Below are 23,291 nucleotides of genomic sequence, written 5' to 3'. Positions count from 1 at the left end.
GTTAGAGATTTGTGTGCTCAACCAAGTCTATATTGAGAGCTATATTGGAAGGGTTGGTTTATCAGCGAATTTTATCCCCTGAATGGTTTATACAATAGCCAAGTTATTTGTTGTGATTGCATCCCTTTAAGTATTTTTATGGAACCCATTTTGTATGGCATAATAGTATCCTTTAAGGATTAGGCTCTACCAATTATGTGGAAGCAACTTTGAGAAAGTATGCGCAAAGTAGAATGTTGCTACTGTAGAATAAAGTTTAGCATTGTAACGCTCCTAACCCGAATCCGTCACCGGAATAGAGTTACGGAGTATTACCGGAGTTACTGATTTATTTATCAGATATTTCATTTCATCTAACGTTCATATTTGGAACTAATTAAAATCAAACATATTGTCCTTTAACGTACTTATTTTTCTCAATATGTTTTACTTGAATTTATTCCTCGTCTCAATTTACTTAATTTCCTTGTATCAACGTATCAAAGATAATCACATATTTACATGTCATGATACATATCATTCTCTTGCCATTTCTCCATAAACATAAATCAGGTGATTCATTATATCAATATTTCATGCATTTAAAAATACAATTCAAGTTACACTAACTTACCTCGTTGCTTGTTCATGTTTATAACACCCTTATTTTCTTTCTCTACACTATTTTTCATTACTTTCTCTTCACTAACATATCAAGAACATAAGACCATATATAAGAAAACTCTAAATTAACATCAATTCCATGCTTTTTCAATAATATTAATCTTAAAAATATATTGAAATCTTAATGTTCTTACATTGTTCCATTGATTTCAATCTTTAACTTAATTTTCTCTCTCCTCCAGCTTCTATTTCTTGAATCTAACTTGATATTCTAACTCCCCATAGTCTTCTTGCCATCTTTCTCTCTTGATGGCTATGGAAATTCTTTTTGATTTCTAGGTGAAAATGGTAAATTTTTTGTGGAAGGACCAAATTGTAAGAAAAGAAAAACTTTCTTTCTTCTTCTTCTTCTCACGTTAGTTGCATAAAAAGGTGAACCCCCTCCTCTTTCTTTCCTTACATATATATATATTAAATAAAATAATAATAAAATAATAAAATATCATTTAAAAATCAATTTAAAGTATTAATAAACTAATATTTATTTATTTAATTTATCTAAAATATCTCCAACATCATTATTGTCTCTAGATTTTACTCTCTTCCAATTGACCATTTTGCCCTTTGTGATCTTTTAAAATTTCATTCTTGATTCATCACTTAATTTGGTAAAATTACAATTTAGTCCTTCATAATTCTTCACCTATTCAATTTGGTCCTAATTCATCAATTTTCCTTGGTTTCTAGATCATTCCACCCTTAAAATATTTGCACCATTAGTCCTTTAACTTTTCATATTTACACTTTAATCCCTCAAATTTTAAGTATTTACTCTTGGGCCACAAAACTTTTCTCACTTTTACAATTTAGTCCTTTCATGAATCAATATGTCATAATATACTTCCCAGTGACATAACTCAATTTTTCCTCTTATTGTCACTTTATTTCCTTATTTTACTATATTAAGGATAATATTTTATTGTAGAAATTTTCAGGGTGTTACATTTCTCTCCCCCTTAAAAGAAATTTCGTCCTCGAAATTTCCTTATTTTCTTTTGATCATAAACTTCATTATTTCCATAATTCTATAGCTCCTTTGTGCACATATTTATCTAGTTTATCATTTATATCCATTCCCTATCTTTTCATTTCACAATTTATTTTTAATTCAATATTGCGAACATACCTTATAACGAAAATTGCTTACCTTTTTATAAGAGGCCCAAAAGACTAAACAGAACACTTAGGATATACGGAACAGATATAAAAGTGTATTATTATGCACTATTAATCAGAGAGCACTTGGTGAGTACCAACGTGCTATTATCGGATAATGCACTAGAGTCTCTTAATGGTATACCACTAATATCTTAGTAGATCTAATCTCATCTCCTTGGGCAAATTACATTATGCACGCATATCACTTTTACACTTTTAGCATAATGCTTTTACATACTTTACAATTTAATCATTATGCTAATAACATGTATGTTTATATCTTCTCTTTCTTTAATACATGTAATATATTTGAAATTCACTAATAATCTTTATCATGTACTTTATATATCACTTTCTAATTCCAATTTCACTTTCAATTCATTCACAACTCAATTTAATTTCCATTTAATTCAACAATAACACTACCAACCTCATACTTCTCTTACCATATACATAATTTAATATTTAACATTTAATAATAATAAATAATTTGAATTATATTAATACAACAATCGTTATTTGAGTATGTCTATACTCAGCTATTTTCATAATTCAAATTATAAAACTATAATAAATAATAGACATCAAACATGTAACAATATAAGTCATATGTGTTAATTTATGCTTTAATTTCATATCTCAACAATAGTCTTTCATCAAATGGCATTATATATCATCTATATTAACTTTAATCAATTCATGAACCTTTGGTTCAAGCTTTCAATCTCATATCTCAATTTCAATTCACATTTCAATTCTTAATTCCACTTTTTTTTTTTTTACACTTTCAATAGTTCAATTGATCAAATTCATTCGATTTTCTCATTTGATTTATTCAACTGATTTCAATATCAATAATTCGATATTTTAGCAAATTCATAAACCTTAAGTTCAAGCTCTAAATATCACATTTCAATTCAATTGAGAATTCAACTCATAATTTATTTCTCATATTTTTTAATAGTACGATCAATCAAATTTATTTAATTTTCTCATTTCAGTTATTCACCCTATTAACAAACTCGAACTTTGACGGATACACAGATTCCAACCTAAACATACGCAACGTGACATGAAATGAATAAGACCATGGTTAAAAGATACCATGGTAACGTGACATGAAATGAATAAGACTATGGTCGAAAGATACCATGCAACATGACGGGGAAATGAATAAAACCATGGTTGAAAGATACCATGACAACCTGACAGAAAATGAGTAAGACCATAGTTGAAAGACGCTATGACATCATGTTGAAGATAAATAAGATCGTGGATGAGAGATGCCAAGACATCTGTTGAACAACTAATATTCAGGTAATATGTACCAGATGACAAATGGTTATATGAATTGGTTATACAGAATGGTTGTGTGAAATGTTTACAGGAATTGGTCATATGGAAATATATGTACAAAATAGTTGTATGAAATAATTATGAAGATAGATAAATGAAATAAGTATAAGTCCAAGGAATATAATTTATGTTAAGTTTGATATGAACTATTACCGGAATAAATATACATAAAACATATGGAAATGATGGTGTATGAAATATTGATATAGTGAAATGAACGAAATATACTTATGAAGAAACGGTAAGTATTTAATTGAATTTTTTGTTAAATGATATGTAAATCCTAGTAATGCCTCGTACCCTATTCCGGCAACGGATACGGATAGGAGGACTATGTGATTCTGGTGTGTTTGGGAGGATTACATGATTATATCCATTCCCTATCTTTCAACCATGGTCTTACACATTTCATATCATGTTGCCAATGTATCTTTCAACCATGGTCTTACACATTTCATATCATGTTTCCATGGTATCTTTCAACCATGATCTTACACATTTCATATCATGTTGTCATGGTATCTTTCAACCATGGTCTTACACATTTGAATCGCGATGTCATAGCGTCTTTCAACTATAGCCTTACTCGTCTGAATCGTGATGCCATAGCGTCTTTCACCTATGGTCTTACTCATTTTTGGTATGATGCCATAGTCTAACTATGGTCTTACACGTGTATTGTCATGGCCTAGCCATGGTCTTACACTCGTGGTGCCATATCCCAGATATGGTCTTATCATTAGGATGCCATAACCTAGCTATGGTCTTACACATATATTGCCATGGCCCAGCCATGGTCTTATCTGTCAATTCATCACTGATCACTGAATCGTCATACTCAATTCATCATTCTACTCCATTTGAACTTTTGATCCGATTTCCATAATTTAACAATATTCATAATTCAATAGAAAACATATGAAATAATACATTCTATCAGTCATAATTTAGCAAATAATCATGAAAGTTCAATCATATAAACTTACCTAGCTAAATTGCAGAAATACCAAAATTCAGGGGCATTTTAGAAATTTTCTATTTTTCTCTATTTTCCACCGATATTTATCTAAATTGATAATTTCATTCAATTTATTAATTTAAATAATAAAATAATTCATTTCAAATTTCACTTTCCAACAACATACTATCAAATATTTATCTCAATTTCATTCAATTCAGTATTGATACTTACCTTAAAATTTTTACTTACTATACACATAAATTTAAATATAACATTTATTCATACCTTTATGAGTTCAGACTCATCATAATCATCTTTTACTCATATACTTGAGTATTTCTTTCAACATTATCGGAATTAGCTCGGTTGGGAAACATCTCTATCTTTAAGTAAAACAAATCTCATCAGAGTCAGAAGATATCACACTATCACAGGTTATGTAATGTATTTCTAGGCTTTGCATTTCACATGTGTTACATTTGGTCTGAGAACCGACTAAACCTTAGCTCTGATACCACTAAATGTAACGCCCCTAACCCGAATCCGTCACCGGAGTAGAGTTACGAAGCATTACCGCAGTTACCGATTTATTTATCAGATATTTCATTTCATCTAACATTTATATTTGAAACTAATTAAAATCAAACATATTGTCCTTTAACGTACTTATTTTTCTCGATATATTTTACTTGAATTATTCCTCGTCTCAATTTACTTAATTTCCTTGTATCAACGTATAAAAGATAATCACATATTTACATGTCATGATAAATATCATTCTCTTGCCATTTCTCCATAAACATAAATCAGGTGATTCATTATATCAATATTTCATGCATTTAAAAATACAATTCAAGTTACACTAACTTACCTCGTTGCTTGTTCATGTTTATAACACCCTTATTTTCTTTCTCTACACTATTTTTCATTACTTTCTCTTCACTAACATATCAAGAACATAAGACCATATATAAGAAAACTCTAAATTAACATCAATTCCATGCTTTTTCAATAATATTAATCTTAAAAATATATTGAAATCTTAATGTTCTTACATTGTTCCATTGATTTCAATCTTTAACTTAATTTTCTCTCTCATCCAGCTTCTATTTCTTGAATCTAACTTGATATTCTAACTCCCCATAGTCTTCTTGTCATCTTTCTCTCTTGATGGCTATGGAAATTCTTTTTGATTTCTAGGTGAAAATGGTAAATTTTTTGTGGAATGACTAAATTGTAAGAAAAGGAAAACTTTCTTTCTTCTTCTTCTTCTCACGTTAGTTGTATGGGAAGGTGATCCCCCTCCTCTTTCTTTCCTTACATATATATATATTAAATAAAATAATAATAAAATAATAAAATATTATTTAAAAATCAATTTAAAGTATTAATAAACTCTCTTTCAATTGACCATTTTGCCCTTTGTGATCTTTTAAAATTCCATTCTTGAGTCATCACTTAATTTGGTAAAATTACAATTTAGTCCTTCATAATTCTTCACCTATTCAATTTGGTCCTAATTCATTAATTTTCCTTGGTTTCTAGATCATTCCACCCTTAAAATATTTACACTATTAGTCCTTTAACTTTTCATATTTACACTTTAATCCCTCAAATTTTGAGTATTTACTTTTGGGCCGCAAAACTTTTCTCACTTTACAATTTAGTCTTTTCTTGAATCAATATGTCATAATATACTTCCCAGTGACATAACTCAATTTTTCCTCTTCTTGTCACTTTATTTCCTTATTTAACTATATTAAGGATAACATCTTCCTGTAGAAATTTTTAGGGTGTTACAAGCATGTTTAGAGGAGAAGGATATTGTTACTAAAGAGAAGAAATTTGGAGAGGAGGGGGGCAAGATTTTGTTGCTGAAAAGGAGAAGCTTGTTGTTGAGGAGGAAAAGTTAACTATCGATGAGAAGAATTTTGATATTGAGAAATAGTTTACTACTGATAAGGAGAAGTGGCTTGCCAAGGAAAGAAAAGTATGTTGATGAAGAGTAGAAATATACTGCTAAAGAACGAAAGTTTGTTGCTAAAGAGAAGAACTTTATAGCATAGTTGTAAGATGACTCTAATTTAGAGTCAGAATTGTTGGAACATTTTCAAAACATATATAGTGTTCTAATAGTTGCAAATGAAAATTTATAAGTAACCAAAAGTTATGTCACTTGGCTATTAACCAAAAGTTGTTACTATTTATAATTATGAGTTATGCCTCTTAAATTCAAATATTATGTCACTTGATTATTAACAAATAATCATAATTATTCAAGTAGATATCTGTTAGAATTAAGTGACCCAAATTCTTATTTAAATAAAATACGATGGAAAATAAAATAAAAGTAAAATCCATATAGAACTAGACTTCTTTTATTTTATTTTAGAATAAGGTTTTAAACCTTATTAAACTCCATCTATTTTATATTGATTAGGATAAGGTGTTTCAATCCTACTAGAATATGGCTTTGCAAGCCTATAAATAGACATAGTCTATTCCTCTTGTATTTGAAAAAAAATTTTCGACATAGTGAATTTTCTTCTCCTCTGCCTCGTGGTTTTTTTCGAAAGGGTTTCACGTAAAATTTATGTGTTCTTTATTTTTATTTATTTTATTCTATTTTATTTTTCTCAAATTGGTATCGAGCTTAGGGTTATTCATCTCGATCACGGTAATGGCGTCTTTGAAGTATGAAATTCATTGTTGGATCGCAACACCGATTTGCGTTGTGGCAAATTAAGATGCAAGCGTTCTTGCAGATGGATCTAGAGGATGCCCTGCTAGGATAGATAAGATGCCTTCGACATTAACGAGATGAAGAGAAGAAGCGTAAGGATCGAAAGGCATTAACACAATTATATCTGCATTTGTCCAACGAAATTTTGCAGGATGTGATGAAAGAGAAAGCGCCATTGCATTATGGAAGAGGCTAGAACAAATATGTATGTCGAAAACTCTAACAAGCAAGTTGCATATGAAGCGGCGTCTTTATGCTCATCGTTTGGAGGAAGGTGCGTCAGTACACGAACACTTAACAGTGTTTAAAGAAATTCTCTCAAACTTGGAGGCCATGGAGGTTCAAGATGATAAGGAAGATCTAGGGTTGATTCTACTTTGTTCGTTGCCCCGTCTTATTCAACCTTTAGAGACACGATTTTATATAGCATGAGTCTCTCACAGTTGATGAGGTTTATGATTCTTTAACCTCGTATGATAAGATGAAGCATCTTGTGGTTAAACCCAACTCTCGGGAGAGGGTCTCATTGTTCGTGGGAGACAAGACCGGAATGTTGATGATGATCGTGGTAGAACACGAGAACGGAATCCTCGTGGTAAATCTAAGGGTAGATCGAAATCTTCAAACAGAGGTAAAACTTGCAACTTCGCAAGAAGAAAGGGCACATTAAATCTGAGTGCTATAAGCTACAAAATAAGATTAAAAGGAGGCTGCGAATCAAAAGGAAAACAGACGGAAAATTCGGTGAAGGCGATGTTGTAGAAGACTACGCGATGGTGAACTTCTAGTTGCTTCATCAATGATTCTAAAGTAAGCGAGGAATGGATACTTGATTCAGTTTGCACCTTCCACATGAGTCCCAATCGGGATTGGTTTACAACTTATGAAACGAAGTCTGAAGGTGTTGTTTTGATGGGAAATAATGCTTCATGTAAAATCGCGGTGTTGGAACAATTGAAGTTAAGATGTTTGATGGAGTTGTCGAACACTTAGTGACGTGCGGCATGTTCCGAATTGAAAAGAAATTTAATTTCGTTGAGTACTCTTGATTCAAAAGGGCAGATACACGGTGAAAGTGGGGTTTTAAAGATTTCAAAGGGTCCTTGTTGTGATGAAAGGGCAAAGAAAGATTGCCAAGTTATATGTTTCTGTGGTTCTATCATATCTTGGTGATGCAATTGTCGCTTCCTCTTCCTTGTCGATGATGATATTACTAAACTTTGGCATATCGCCTAGGGCATATGAGTGAGAATGGCATGGCGAATTAAGCAAAGAGGACTTCTTAATGGGCAAGGAATTTGCAAACCGAATTTCTGTGAGCACCGTGTGTTTTGGGAAGCAAAGAGAGTTCGATTCACTAGAGGAATCCATAACACGAAGGAAAGCGTTGGAGTATATCCATTCGATCCGTGAGGGCCGTCCAAAGTGCCTTCGAGAGGTGGAGCTAATTATATGCTAACCTTTATTGATGATTTTTCCGAAAAGTTTGGGCGTTCTTCCCAAGCGAAAAGCGATGTGTTTTCCACATTTAAGTCTTGGAAAATTATGATTGAAAAACAGACGGAAAAGCAGATAAAATACCTCCGCATCAGACAATGGCTTAGAGTTACGCTACGATGAGTTTAATAGATTGTGCAAGTCGAAGGATCATGAGACACTTGACGATTCGTCATACTCCACAAAAAAGCGGCGTTGCAAAACGAATGAACGAACGATCATGGAGAAGGTTCAATGTATGTTGTCAAATGCCAACTTACAAGTCATTTTGGCGAGCGACCTCTCTCATGTTTTTGATCAACCGATCTCCATCCGTTGCCATTGAGAAAAAGACTCCACAAGAGGTATGGTCCGTAATCCCGCTAATTATTCGATTTAAAGATTTTTGGGTGTCTGCGTATGCTCATGTTGATAATGGAAAATTGGAACCGAGATCCATTAAATGCGTTTTCTTGGTTATAAAGTGGTGTAAAAGGCTATAAGTTATGGTGTCCTGAAAATAGAAAAGTTGTGATTAGCAGAGATGTTGTTTTTGATGAAACGCTATGCTACCTAACTTATCTCTTAAAGACTCTTCCAATAAAGAAAACCAAAAGCGGTGGAGCATCGATTAATACGAATCAACTCCTCAAGCCAAGTACAAAATTGAGAATAGAGTTGCTTCTTCACCGCAATACTCTATCGCAAAAAACAGGACAAGAAGAGAAATTAAACCTCCAAAGAAGTATGCCGAGGTTGATCTAGTTGCTTATGCTTTAAATGTAGTGAAGACATAGATGCGAATTAAGAGCCATTTAATTATTCGAGGCGATTAGTGTGAAGACTCGAAAAGTGGATGTTTGCTATGCAAGAGGAGATGGAATCACTCCACAAAAAGCAGAACATGGGATCTTGTAAAACTTCCTAAAGGTAAAAAGGCATGTTCGTTGTAAATGGGTGTTTAAAAGAAAGAAGGACTCCGGAGTTGAAGAACCGGATATAAAGCAAGGCTTGTTGCAAAGGGTTACTGATCAAATTCGAGTGGACTTCACAGATGTGTTCTCTCCGGTTGTTAAGCATAGTTCGATTCGAGCTTTGCTTGGTATTGTGTCCATGCATGATTTGGAGCTTGAGCGGTTAGATGTAAAAGCGCATTTTGCATGGAGAACTTGAGGAAGATATTTACATGCAACAACGAGAGGGTTTTATAGTCTCGAAAAAGAGGACTATGTTTGCTTCTTGAAAAAGTCCCTTTACGGTTTGAAACAGATCACCAAGACAAGTGGTACAAGAGGTTTGATTCCTTTATGACTTCTTATGATTTCAAAAGAAGTAGTTTTGACAGTTGTGTCTACTTTAAGAAAAAAGTGATGGTTCTTTTGTGTATCTACTTCTTTATGTTGATGACATGTTGATAGCAAAGAAAAGATAAAGAGAGATAAGAAAGGTTAAAGCCCAACTAAGTGAAGAATTTGAGATGAAAGATTTAGGACCAGCAAAGAAGATACTTGGTATAGAGATTCTCGAGATAGAAAAGCAAGTAAATTGTACCTAAGTCGGAAGGGTACATTGAGAAAGTTCTTTGGTGTTCAATATGCAGAGTGCTAAGCTTGTTAGTACTCCTTTAGCGACCCATTTCGGACTTTCATCGGCCTTATCTCCTCAATCGATAATGAGATTGAGTACATGTCACATGTTTCATACTCTAGTGCGAGAGGATCTCTCATGTATGCTATGGTTTGTTCACGTCCGATTTATCATATGCGATCGGTGCGGTTAGCGATACATGGCGAATCACGGTAAAGAACACCGGAAAGCGATTCGATGGATTTTAAGATACTTACGAGGCACTACTAATGTTTGCTTACAGTTTGGAAGAACTAAAGATGGAGTTATAGGGTATGTTGATGCTGATTTTGCTGGAGACCTTGATAGAAGAAGATCTCTCTGAGTTACGTCTTTACAATCGGAGGTTGTGCAATTAGTTGGAAAGCCACTTTGCAAACTACGATCGCTTTGTCTACCACTGAAGTTGAGTACATGGCGATTCTTGAGGCTTGTAAAGAAGCTATTTGGTTGAAGGGACTATTTAGTGAACTCAATGAAGACCTTCAAATCAGCACAAGATTTTGTGACGGTCAGTGCCATCTTTCTTACAAAAGATCAAATGTTTCATGAGAGAACAAAACACATTGATATTCGGTATCATTTTGTTCGTGATATTATTGCTCGTGGTGATATTGTTGTGAGCAAAATTAGCACTCATGAAAATCCTGCAGATATGATGACTAAGTCACTTCCTATAACCAAGTTTGAGCATTGCTTAGACTTGGTTGGTGTTCATTGTTGAAGTTAAACCCTTAAGGGGTTTTTGGAAGAGGTGAAGAACTTGTTTATTGAAAGTTCGCGATGAAGAACTTGTTCATTGAGAATTTGTGTCAAGGTGGAGATTGTTAGAATTAAGTGACCCAAATTCTTATTTAAATAAAATACGATGGAAAATAAAATAAAAGTAAAATCCATATAGAACTAGACTTCTTTTATTTTATTTTAGAATAAGGTTTTTAAACCTTATTAAACTCCATCTATTTTATATTGATTAGGATAAGGTGTTTCAATCCTACTAGAATATGGCTTTGCAAGCCTATAAATAGACATAGTCTATTCCTCTTGTATTTGAAAAAAAATTTTTTCGACATAGTGAATTTTCTTCTCCTCTGCCCGTGGCTTTTTTCCCGAAAGGGTTTCCACGTAAAATTTATGTGTTCTTTATTTTTATTTATTTTATTCTATTTTATTTTTCTCAATATCAATAGTAGATATCTATTGAATAATTATGTTTATTGCTAAACATATAACAATTCATTTTGGATAGTTATGTTATTATGAAGAGATATGAGACATCCTATAAATAGGATTGAACTTTCATTTGTATGACACCCAAAAAACATGGAAACAAAGTTTCTTTCTATTCTTTCACCATCTTTTATGTTCTTAGATTGTTCTATGAAAAATTACTGCAAAAATTCTTTATAGAAATTGATATCCTTATTATACTCCACTTAGTGCTCAGTAGATTATTTCCGTTAGTGCAAACGTAGATATTCATTGGACTTCATTGTGTCATTGAGGTTCATTTGCTAGCAACTCTTTTTCATACCATAATATAGGTGGGGGCAAACAGAACCTTAAAAAAAGTGACATTGATACACTTCTTGGAGCATTTGTTAGTTTCTTATAAATTTATTTTTATCTTCACACACTAACAAGAGTTTTCTTATTGAGAAGCAAGTTCATGAGATATTTGTAAAAAAAAAAAAAAAGTTGATGGAATGTTCTAAAAGTTTAAGCCAAGGCTTGACAAGTTAAGGAAGATAATAAAGAATCACGGGAAAAATTGGAACAAAAAGTCAAGCCTAAGCTTGAGAAACTACCGTAGCATGTTAAAGAATTGCGAGTTGCAGATAGCGAGGTTGGGAGCTATAAAGAGTAGGAATGCAAGCTAGTAGTAGAAAAGGATTGTGAGTTATAGAAAACCAAAAATAACATGACGAAAGTTCAAGTGTAAGAAGCTAAAAAGATATCATCATAACATATATGAGATACGTTGCAGGAATTTAAAGGTTTAGAAAGTTGCAGGGAGCTAAAGGAAATCAACATAACATATTCACAAAGTAAAGCTGCAAAGTCCATGGAGTGTAACTATAGCCCTCATAGTAATGAAACCCAAAACACATATCTAAAAACATAACATACATGGATTTAGTCCTTTTATACTATTGAATGTCTTGGCCTGAAGCCTGAACTCTTGATCGGTATAACACTATCCTCCCTCAGGTTCGAGGTGGATTATTAAGTGTCCCAATAAAGACCTATTAAAGGCTAGCATGATTTTTTTGTTTCCGTCATGTAATATTGGGAAGAGAATGATCTTGTCCCTTAGGGGTTGACATGCTTTGGTTTGATTGTATCTCCTAGGAGAAATTCAAAGTAAAACCCAAGACAACATGAGAAAGAGCCGAAAATCCACAGAAACAAAACCACAAACTATATGGGAGCTACATCACATAGCATGGCCAAAAGCACCCGACGCATGTGCACCCATTGTATAGCGAAAATCATACCATAATCATATGTACATCCAAAAAGCAACATGGTGAAAAGTCAAAGCTATAGGAAGTAAATAGAGCTAGAATTGGGAGAAGTTGCAAGGAGTTGAAAGAAACTAACATAGCATAGGCATAGTAAAATCAACATGAAAGAAATTTTAAGAATTTTTAAGAAGCTAACATATATTTTCACCTAAAAACAATATAAAATAGGTTGTAGGAAGCTGTAAAACCAATATCACATATGTGCACTCAACATGTGCACCTAAACATAGTATGAATGTGGGAGAATATAACATGAGATTGCACCCAAAACAATATGGAAGAGAGTCGAAGCTCCACGGAGTAAAACCCAATGCAAATAGGAGAGGTTGCATCCGAAACAATGTAGTAAAGAGTTAGCTCCCTAAAGGTAAAAACACAAAACAGCATAATGTAAGTAGAACCCAAAAACAACATAAGAGAGGAACTACCGCAACAAAGAAGTAACTAAAAACAATATGGAGAAGGCATGAAGAATGAAGAAGAATGCTTGATGTATTGAGAAAGAATGAAGAATGCTTGCATAATGGATACCAGTACCAAATAGTAATGTGAAAAGACATCAAAATAATGGATGTGCAAGGTAGAGTTATAAAGGCTACAGAGCGAGATTCGTAGAGTCGAAAGAAACCAAAATAACACATTGTAAAAGTAAAGTTGCAAAAGTTGTAGAGCTGGATCTACAAAGTAAAGCTATAGAGATCAAGAAGATGAATCTCAAAATACATATGACAACATGAGGGAGAGTCGGAGTAAAAGTTCCTAATGGGGACAACTTTTATACCATATCAATAAAGCTCCAATTGTCAACTTGGTACAAATGAGACCACGACAATAAGAGAAATAACCCTAACGATTAAGCATAAAGGATAGGTATTAAACCCCTTATGGGGATCATCTTTTTCCTCTCATATTCGTTGTTCTCAACAATAAATATCTCTTACTTTCTCCATTACAATGATTTTCTTTTCACTTAAACATTAAAAAATGTATCAAAATACAAGCTATAATGCTCTTGTAGCTTACTTTATTTTGCAAAAACTCAAGCATTTGAATTCATCTCCAGACTTGACCCATCACCAAAATAAATAAAATCAAATTCAGTCGGGATCAATCTAATAACCCAAATTATTATTGAATAAATATTAAAAATATTAATTATTAAATAATAATTTGGCGGGTCTAAATCCATAAAATACTTGTCCAAGACACAGCTATGACCAGCTCTCGTGCACTTTCAGGTTTGCCTTTGTATTTCAGGTCTGAGTTAATCAAGGCATTGTATCGGGAAGGAGCTTATTAGTGTAGAATTTGAGTTAAATATTCTGGTAATTCCACCATCTGACCTTGATTCTTTCTCTCGCAAAGTACAAATGAGAAACTACGCAGCATTATGATAAAGAAATATAGAAATTGGCAACTTAATTAATAATTTAACCCAGCCCTAACCCCTTGCTAACCTAAACGTTAACACTGCTGCATACACCTAGACTTCCAATGTGAATTGCTCTATCAATTCCCTGGCGCGCGTGCATTGACATTTCACATATTAAATGCACCAAATCATGTACTATATAGTTGTATTTGATTCAAAAATGCTACCTTCTCTGATATCTGATGCACCCATCTGCAGAAATATGCTCTTACACACCCACCCAAAACCGACCAAAAAGCCTTGTCTTTTCAAATATGAAATTATATTTTATTGAGCGACCTTTTTTCCTCATAGAAAGTATTTGTTCTATATATTCTTCCTATCTATATAAGCATGCATGCGTTCAACACATACCATGTAAGTACTTTTCTTTACAACAGCTCAAGGTAGACGAAATATCTTCCTTTCACATTAAAACTTTATGTTTTCCTGGTTCCTGTATTGTTTTCATGTTTATCTTTTTTTGGATGATTTCATGGGGGCAATTTCTTCAATTTTTGTTTTTTGTTTTTATACAGGACAAACTTCACTTGGCAAGACTGACGTTAGCAATGGTTTTCTTTTTGGGGGTTGATGATCACAGTTTTAAAGAGGACGGTTAGTGGGCACTACCAGGTTGTTCAGAAAGTGATATTAAGCTGAGGTTTGATCCAACTTTGTCCTATATTCTTCACTCGTTGGTTTCTTTTGGCAAAGCTAATAACCAGAGTGGCGGCTTCCTGGATTTGGTATGTACTATCTTTTATCTGTTGATGAAACTCTATATAATAAAGTGATCATAAATTGCTTTAGAACCTTTCAGTTTTGTCATGTTGTTTTGCTTTGGCTCAGAAAAAAGTTTCATCCATGGATGGCTTGCGATGGGATGGCCCAGAAATTGAAGCAAAATCGTTGCCTGTGTGGAACAATGAGCGAAATGATATGGAAGATAGTTATTTCTTAATTCCCAACTCTTTAAATTCTTTCATGTATGGTGGCAAGATGGATGATCTGCCAGAAGATATATTCTATCAAATTCAAGAACTGCAAAAATCTGGCAACTTGGAGGATGCTTTACAACAAGGGCTTTTCTCTTCTCCTTTGATGAGTAGAGCTTATGGTTTTAGTACGTTAAATGGTTCGGTTTCTGATTTTGGCATGCCGGTTCACTCACAAGGCATCAATGGTGGTGGTGCTACAACAACAGGCTCTCTTGAGTCTCTTGATTGCTTGATCTCTGCTACCAATAGCAACACTGATACATCAGTTGAAGATGATGGGATTTCCATGATTTTCTCTGATTGTAAGAATTTATGGAATTTTGCTGCTAGCAGTGCAGTTTCATCAGGGTCTGAAAACAATGGCTCAAATACGGGAAGAAATGGGCACGAAGAAATAGTGTCCCAGAGTTCTTCAGATCGATGCATCAATAATGAAAATCTATCACAAACAAAGTCTAGTAATTCTTCAAAGAGAAAAAATGACCAGACTGAGCTAACATTTGGTCCAAATTGTGGTTACTTCAATCTTCTTCATACTGACCTTTCTGCAGCAGAAGGTGGTTTTAAGCTCTTCCCTGACAACCCACCGAAAGCAAAGAAAATCAGATCGGAAAAGCATTCAAGCTCATCGAATATCAACTTTCAACAGCCTGCAAGTTCATCAGTTTCTTCTTCCATTGAAGAACCTGATCCAGAGGCCATTGCACAAATGAAAGAGATGATTTATCGAGCTGCAGCGTTCAGGCCTGTGAACTTAGGCTTGGAAGTGGTGGAGAAACCAAAGAGGAAGAACGTGAGGATATCAACCGATCCACAAACTGTTGCAGCAAGGCAAAGGAGGGAGAGGATAAGTGAGAGAATTAGGGTTCTGCAGAAGCTGGTTCCTGGTGGGAGCAAGATGGATACTGCATCAATGCTTGATGAGGCTGCAAATTATCTAAAGTTCCTTAGGTCCCAAGTCAAGGCACTAGAAAACCTAGGCAACAAGCTTGACACAATGAATGCTCCTCCTCCTTCAAACATTGCTTTCAACCACTCTCTCCCCATGCAAACACATAGCTTTCCACTCCTAAACCCTAATGATCATATTCACCATTCCCAGAGTTGAAAAAAATATTGCACCATCCTTTCATCTTCATAATGATTAACATGTCCCAGTCTCAGAACAACTATATTAGAAAAATCCAGGGTCATCATCATTTTCATCATTACATTTTATCCTCTGTTATCTAGTGTTAGAAATATATATATATATATCTTCCTAATGAAAGATTTCATGATTATCATCATCATTGTAAGCACCACCCAAGAGCAGAAAGGGAGCTTAGTTCTTGACAACCTTTTTTTCATAAGAAAAAGGCTTAGCAATTATAGCACTTATGATTAAGATCAAAGGCCAGAAAAGTGATTCTGATCATCACTTTACTAGTCTAGTTTAATATAATTTGTTTAATGTATTCTCAGTACTTGTAAAAGCTTTTTCTTTTTCATGGAGATACTTTTATATATTTTGGTTTTTTCTTTAATGTGTACTACTTTGTTTAGCTAACCAAAGCAAAGAAAAACATTCTCTAAAAAAAATCTGTCCGCAGCCAGTGGTTCGGTCTCCTTGATTCAATCCAAAGCGTGCTCTTGAAAACCACCCCGGAATCTAATTGCTCAGCACATGTTTATGCTTCTTTTTTGGCAGGTCTATTTGTGATTATTCAACTCCCACTTCTGTTTTATACTTTATACAATCCCTAGGATCATCCAACTAATAATGCCTTCATTATGATGGTGATAATGATGGTGATGTGGGGTTTTGATAAGTTTTTAAATACTTGAGCCTTTTCTTGTAAAAGTGGGGGGAAAAGTTGGTTTTGATTGGATCAAATGGGAGGGGGGTTGTGGTTTGGAAGTAGATGCTAAATTTAGACAATCTGTTGAGAAAGTAGCCCATATCTGAGGCTGGGGTTTTTGGTTTTTTGTTCGTCATTCAAACTGACCACATTCCATAAGTTTCAAAACAACGAATTTGCATGTGCATTAGCACATTTGGAGTTCAAGTTGGAACAATTGACTTTGTGTTGAGGCCTTGTGGTTGTAGCTGTTGCATTGGTGTCGTATGGACAGCTATATGTTTGCCTTTACGTGCTGCTGCGGGCTGACTAGTGACTCTTAGTGTAATGAAGGGAAATGTTATTTTCTTAACCGTGGGAACAGATAGCTACACTGTTCTATTTTTATTGGCTATCCAAATACGATTGAATACGACTACATGCATGTATTTCGTATAGTTGGAAGAATATATTTTATATTAATATCTTCATACATTTATTACAAAGAAATATCATATAAAAATATTTTAGTATTACGAGGACTCAGCCCTCAAGTATATTATTGTGGTAAATATATTTACACCCTTATAGGTTTTAAATATTACATCACCACTTATTTATGAGATACAAGGCAACTTATTTTTTTATATATAAAATCTATTTCTATTCAATCCCTTTCAACCTTTATATAAGAGGAAAAAAGGCACACTCAAATGATATTTTTTGATCGTTGCAATAACAATAATATTAACTAAATTAAAGCTTAATCAGTAATACTTATATCATGTTAATAGAAGAAATAACTCAAAATCTTTTAAGTCTCCATTAATTACACCTTGATTGAGGAACAAAATACATTGTATAAGAAGCCTACCTGAAGGGTGTAAACCACCCGGATTTATAAGGTGAGGGACTTGAGGTTAATGAAAAAAAAATGTTTTAGAGGCTAGAACCTGATGTGGCTGAGATGCAAATTCTTGAATTTGGGACTCAGTTATGGAATTAAATTTCACCGTGTTTATTCATTAACATGTACATTTTTTACAGAAAAATATGAGCAAATTTGATATTCATTATTCCAACCAAGTAATGCAACAATTAAAAATCTATGGACCAAAAATATAAAACAAAATTGAATTATTATAAGTTACAGTACTTATAATTTTTATCATGAAATAAAATAGAGAATCCCATATATCCCATAGGTGAAGGCTATCATTCAACAAAGCTCCAATAGGCAAACACATTCAATATGGGGAGTATGGGGGAACATGTCTACTGGCTGTATGCTTTTTAACTTGTAACATCCTTTGATATTTTGCTCCATCTGCATCAAATTGAGGTTTTCCAAATGGTTCATATGATAGATTGTTAGATTTTCAACAATGGAGATGAAAGATATACCATACATACCACACCATGGCAAAGGTAATCAATGTCGCGAGCACAAGTCGCGGGATTGCATGACACATAAACAATTTTTGGAGCCTTAAGCTTTAGCAGAAATTTTATTAACTTCATGTGCATACCGGGTCTATTTGGATCTGCAAATCAAGTTGAAAACTTCAACATCAACATAGGATAGATGCAGATAAATTTCCTCAGATAAAATAATGTTCAAGATTTTGTATTACCTTTTTCTAAACAATATGACCAATAATTTCACCAGTTCCAACCCCAATTTTCACTCACCTTGCAAAGCTATCAGGCATCACACGCATACACACACACCCCTATAATAATACTTCAAACACTATTTAAAATAGCAAGTAAAGCTACATATACAAGGTTTCTAATAGGAGGATAACCTGAAATAACAATATCTGGCTTTGGAAAATGCTTCCCAAAATTTTCATCAATTTTATTAAGATCTCCTTGAACGAATGTAGTATTACTTATTCCATTCAGCTTGGCATTTCTATGAGCATCTGCAACAGCTTGAGCAACAACTTCATAACCATAAACATGTTTAGCCCTGAAAAATATAAAATTATTATGGCAAAGTATGATATTTGTATGACATCTCCCTACATGAGTATATGAGACCAATTAATACAAGTCGAGAAGGGAATACTTTTTTGCAAGTGTTAGGCCAATGGTTCCTGTCCCACAAAATAAGTCGAGGACAATTTCGGAGGCATCTCCTCTCAGGCCAGCACAATCTTCAATTAGTTTATACAGAACCTCAGCCTAACAATGTAAAATCATTTCAAATTAAAGTTATAACTCATGAACAGTAATCATGAAAGAAAACAACAAATAATCCAAGTAATAAATACAGTTAAACAAGCACAACATATGAAGGCATATAATATCAGTCAGAATACATACCTGATGAGTATTTGTCTGGAAAAAGGAGTTTGCAGAAATTTGAAATGTTAAACCTCTCAGACTTTCAGTGATTGTAGATTTCCCATACAATGTATACTCCTCCTCGCCAACAGATGTGTTACCGACAGAAGTATTTACATTATTCATAATACTAACCTAAAAAGCATCAGGCAACAAACAGAAAACCACAAAATTTTGTCAATAAAAAATTATATAAGATCATGCTAAGCAACACACTTTCTCTAATGAAGAATTACATTCAAAGGATATCATGACCAATTTAAAGATGAGTTTCCAAAAAAAAATCAATAGGAAAGATGGAAGAGCATAAAGATGTACAAATAAAAGTCGCCTGAGGGGATAAAAAAAGAGTCTACTCAGAATCCAAGAACAATCAAGAGAAACATTTTAATGTGTTCTGTACATTTCTCACAACAGAAGGAAAAAAAATAGGGAGGAACTTAGGATTATAAGCAAATGTTAGCATGTAAACAGTCCATCTTTAAGATTCTCAAGCAAAATCATAAGCAAAAGATAATGAGGATTGCAAATTTGATTGGGAATAAAGCATAAAACTTTTACTTCAAGTACCTAATCAGTAAGTAGACATTTTGAGTTTTTGTCCAACTGAAGGGGAGAAAAACCGTGATTGAGAAATGCTGGCTTTGACATCGTAAATTTTTTTTCTTTGATCATATCATTTGATGCAAAGAGATTTATGAAGCCTCATTTTGCATCAATTATTAGCTTAGATTTCCAGTCAGTCAAACCAATCCACCCTGGGATCTAAGAATGAAACTAAAGAAGCTGGGGAGATATAAAGCTCGCTCTATCAGATAACTGGTCTTGTGGAGTTTAATCAGATTTGGGGTCACTCAATTTTCATCCAATACAAGAATCAAGCCACGGATAAAAATTGGGTGGCCTGAGTATGTCAAAAGCAAATCTCACCATATAAACAAAATAAAGCAAATCCACATTTACAAAATTAGCATAATTAACACTTACCACTTCAGGAATAGCTGAAATTTTCTCAACCATGGGTTTCAGCATCTCTGGCTTGTAAGATGAGGTGACAAAGTTAACCATAAGTTCAGGGAGATCAGACTTCATGTTCCTGAAACACAAATCGTAATTTTGGAATATGAAGGTAACACAGAGAAAAAATGATAATTAAAGATCCATGAACTTAGAGAGAAAACACATATTGAAACCATTTGATTATTTTCTTACGATAAATGACATCATTTGATAACATGATTGCATGAATAAGCCAAAAGACCAGAAGTTGCCTACTAAGTACCAAATTCGCACATACTAGAACCATATAAATAGTGATAGTTCCTCCAGTCACCAATTCCTATCTTAGTCCACAAACCCACAAATCTCTCCTTTTATGGTAAAATCTTGAAAGAACTCCTAAGAACACATACAAGTTCACCTCTTAAGTCTTATCCAAACGAGAGGGGAAAGAGATATCCAGAAGACAAGCATAATAAGTTTAGTCAACTAATGAATACTTGAAACTAATCTATGAATAATTGAATATACTAATTTACTGAATTGATCCGTCAGTATTTTATTTGGATTTAATAAGAAAACTCCCACAAGGATCTCGCCACTTCTACCACTCTTGTTCCACTGATCTTTTACTTTTCAGTTTCTAATTTCCAGATAGTCTAACAGAATATCTTAGCCTATTAGTCAAAAATGGTTAAATACAATGCAACTAACAAGAAAATGTACTTAGTTTTTGCAATACTAGTGTCTAATATGTGTAGTCATAAAGAAAGACATCATGCTTAAATATGAAAACATAAGCGGTAGCAGATTAAACAATAAAATAAAAGTACCTTCCAGTTCTCAGAACTAGATGTTTAAGAAATCCAGTATGGGAGTGAACATTGTATGGAGAAAGACCTAGTTCTGGATCTTTCCAATTGTCTTGGACAGTTGCAAGGATCTACATATCTAAAATTAAGTATATCATATAACAAAACTAAGAAGATAGCTTATGTGCATTATGTGCCTTATAGAACAAACAGTGCTAAGTAATAAGAGGAAAACAGAACACACACCTTGTTTGCAGGCTCACTTTGTAATAAACATTTGTCCACATTTAGTATCTTATCAAAATAGCCAGGAGCATGCAGTCCTAGTGCATAATTGTCATTACCATCTAGTTTCTCATGTAATAATTCCTTGGGTAACCATTTCTGAGATCCAAATGAGAACTCCATCTGCAGAAGCAGGAAAGTAGCAGCTGAGAATGTATCATATGCACAAATTTATTTGGCCAAAAGAAACTGTAAATTATTAGCACTAAGTTATATGGTCAATACAAATGAATGTAACTGATCTCTGTTTTCCTTTAACAGAAGCTGAAATAAAATAAAAGAACCCCAAAAATATTTGGAAAAACAGTATGTATACAAGATGCAAGAACTTTTTTCTTTCTCACAAACTTTCCTTGGCTCTACTCATAAGGTGTAGATTGCAATGTCATGACTACATAGTAATTCAAGTGTTCCCATTGTTGTCAACCTCATTAATTAAACAAGTGCAATTTTCTCTATATGCAACCCAACACATCAAAACTACCTCACTGGAGTTAAGGAAAACGAAACTAAACAAAAAAAAGTGCATGGGTTCTTACAAATCCAAAAACTATAAGATACTTCAAAACGGATCCCAAGTGACAGAAGTCCCAATACAAATCAGATGATTAAATTCACAAAAAATGCAGACCACACCAACTACTTGACAATATGCTTTTAAGAAGCTAGCTAGAGATATAAATATCCCCATTTTAGCATAGAATAGAACTAAGCCTTACTAAGCTCTAAATATCACACTAACCTTATTCCGATAATGAAATTGTACATCACAGGGAACTATGGGCTTCATAATACATTCGAAATCCGGATTTTTATCAGATAACTTCCCAACATGGATGACCAATTCACGTACTTGTTGCTCCTTAGCTCGGAGCTGAGCCTCATAAGACAAGTTTTGTGTTTTACAACCTCCACAATATGATGCATACTCACAGGGGGCATCTACTAAGTCCCTGTGAGGAGATAATGTCTTCAACTTTGTAACCTGTATATTAACAAAATAACACATCATATAATTAATGAAGCACCAAGTCTCCATAAACAATTATCTAAACCCATATAACTCATTTCAGCAAAATTTAACCCGACCACATTACTCTAACGCCTTTCACAATGTCATAAACCAGTTTAGAGGAAAATACACAAACAGAGTTCATGAACAAATGTGAAATGCTTCAGATTACACAAACAATTATTTTGTGGAGATTACTCTCTTCAAGACATTAACTCAAAATTTGAAATTTGTAGCTAAAACAAAGATGATAACTTGATTTGCTTATTGTTGAATCTCATGAATAGCCAATCATAGATAATGAACTCAAATTAATATTCAATTTACATCAGCGTATCTTCAAATTAAACAAACGAATTAAAAGGACAAGATGGTGGCTATGGTGAGAATACATATCATTTACCTCAGCGTAACTTCCTTTCTTACGACTAACACGGCCAATGAAACGTTCTCCAGGAAGTGCATTGTCACACAACAAAACAAACCCAGAATCTGCCACCTTGCAAACACCTTTGCCTTTAAATGCCAAGCTTTCACATTCGAGCTCCAAGACTTGGTTTTTCTTTGGAAAGAAAGCTTGTGACTTGCTGTTGGTGGTCTTTTTGGTGTGGTCAGTATCGTTGTTGTTGTTGTTGTCGTCGTCAGGATAGGTTAGGAGTAGGTCTTGACTGGAAAACGCGAGAGAGGTTGTGCAGCGGATTTTGCGGAGCCATGGCCGAGTTAAAGTGAGGTGTCTTAAGGCATGGCTTGGGATGGTGGCCATTTTAGGGGTTTTGGGTTTACGAAGATGGAGATAAATATCGAGATAAGGTCTCACATAATATGGACTACACCCGGACCGATCTAATTAAAAAAATTAGGTAGGTTCTTTTAAGTTGAAACTCAGTTGAATCTAAAATTTTGTTTAAGTTGTCTGTACTAAAAAGTTTATATTATTTTTATATAATAATAAATTTTAAAAATTTTATATATCAAATATATTCAAAATATCAAAATAAATATTTTTTAACAAATAAAAATATATATACTTAAATAACATTAAATAAGTACAATTTAACTTATTTAGAAAATAAACTTTTTTTATCTAA

The 23,291-nt window shown here is 33.5% G+C and overlaps 2 protein-coding genes across 2 annotated transcripts; one reads left to right on the top strand and one right to left on the bottom strand.

Annotated features, from left to right (window-relative positions):
• The first annotated feature begins 14,484 nt into the window (after window positions 1–14,484).
• LOC108488703 (transcription factor bHLH87) lies at window positions 14,485–16,439 on the top strand. Its single transcript, XM_017792992.2, has 2 exons — window positions 14,485–14,671; window positions 14,775–16,439. Exon 2 carries the CDS (start codon window positions 14,790–14,792, stop codon window positions 16,029–16,031), a length of 1,242 nt encoding a protein of 413 aa, XP_017648481.1. The 5' UTR covers window positions 14,485–14,671; window positions 14,775–14,789; the 3' UTR covers window positions 16,032–16,439.
• A 1,298-nt stretch (window positions 16,440–17,737) lies between these two features.
• Window positions 17,738–23,108, bottom strand: LOC108487260 (uncharacterized). Its single transcript, XM_017791558.2, has 10 exons — window positions 22,607–23,108; window positions 21,934–22,176; window positions 21,153–21,314; window positions 20,928–21,037; window positions 20,083–20,191; window positions 19,075–19,230; window positions 18,818–18,933; window positions 18,552–18,718; window positions 18,157–18,287; window positions 17,738–18,070 (listed from the first exon to the last, which is right to left on the bottom strand). The coding sequence occupies exons 1-10, from the start codon at window positions 22,964–22,966 to the stop codon at window positions 17,963–17,965; spliced, it is 1,662 nt and encodes a 553-aa protein (XP_017647047.1). The 5' UTR covers window positions 22,967–23,108; the 3' UTR covers window positions 17,738–17,962.
• Between the last annotated feature and the right edge of the window lie 183 nt (window positions 23,109–23,291).

The sequence above is a fragment of the Gossypium arboreum genome, chromosome 10 (assembly GCF_025698485.1).
Source record: "Gossypium arboreum isolate Shixiya-1 chromosome 10, ASM2569848v2, whole genome shotgun sequence".
Lineage (NCBI taxonomy): Eukaryota > Viridiplantae > Streptophyta > Magnoliopsida > Malvales > Malvaceae > Gossypium > Gossypium arboreum.
Note: the sequence above shows the minus strand (reverse complement) of the source record. Positions and strands in the feature narration are given on the sequence as shown.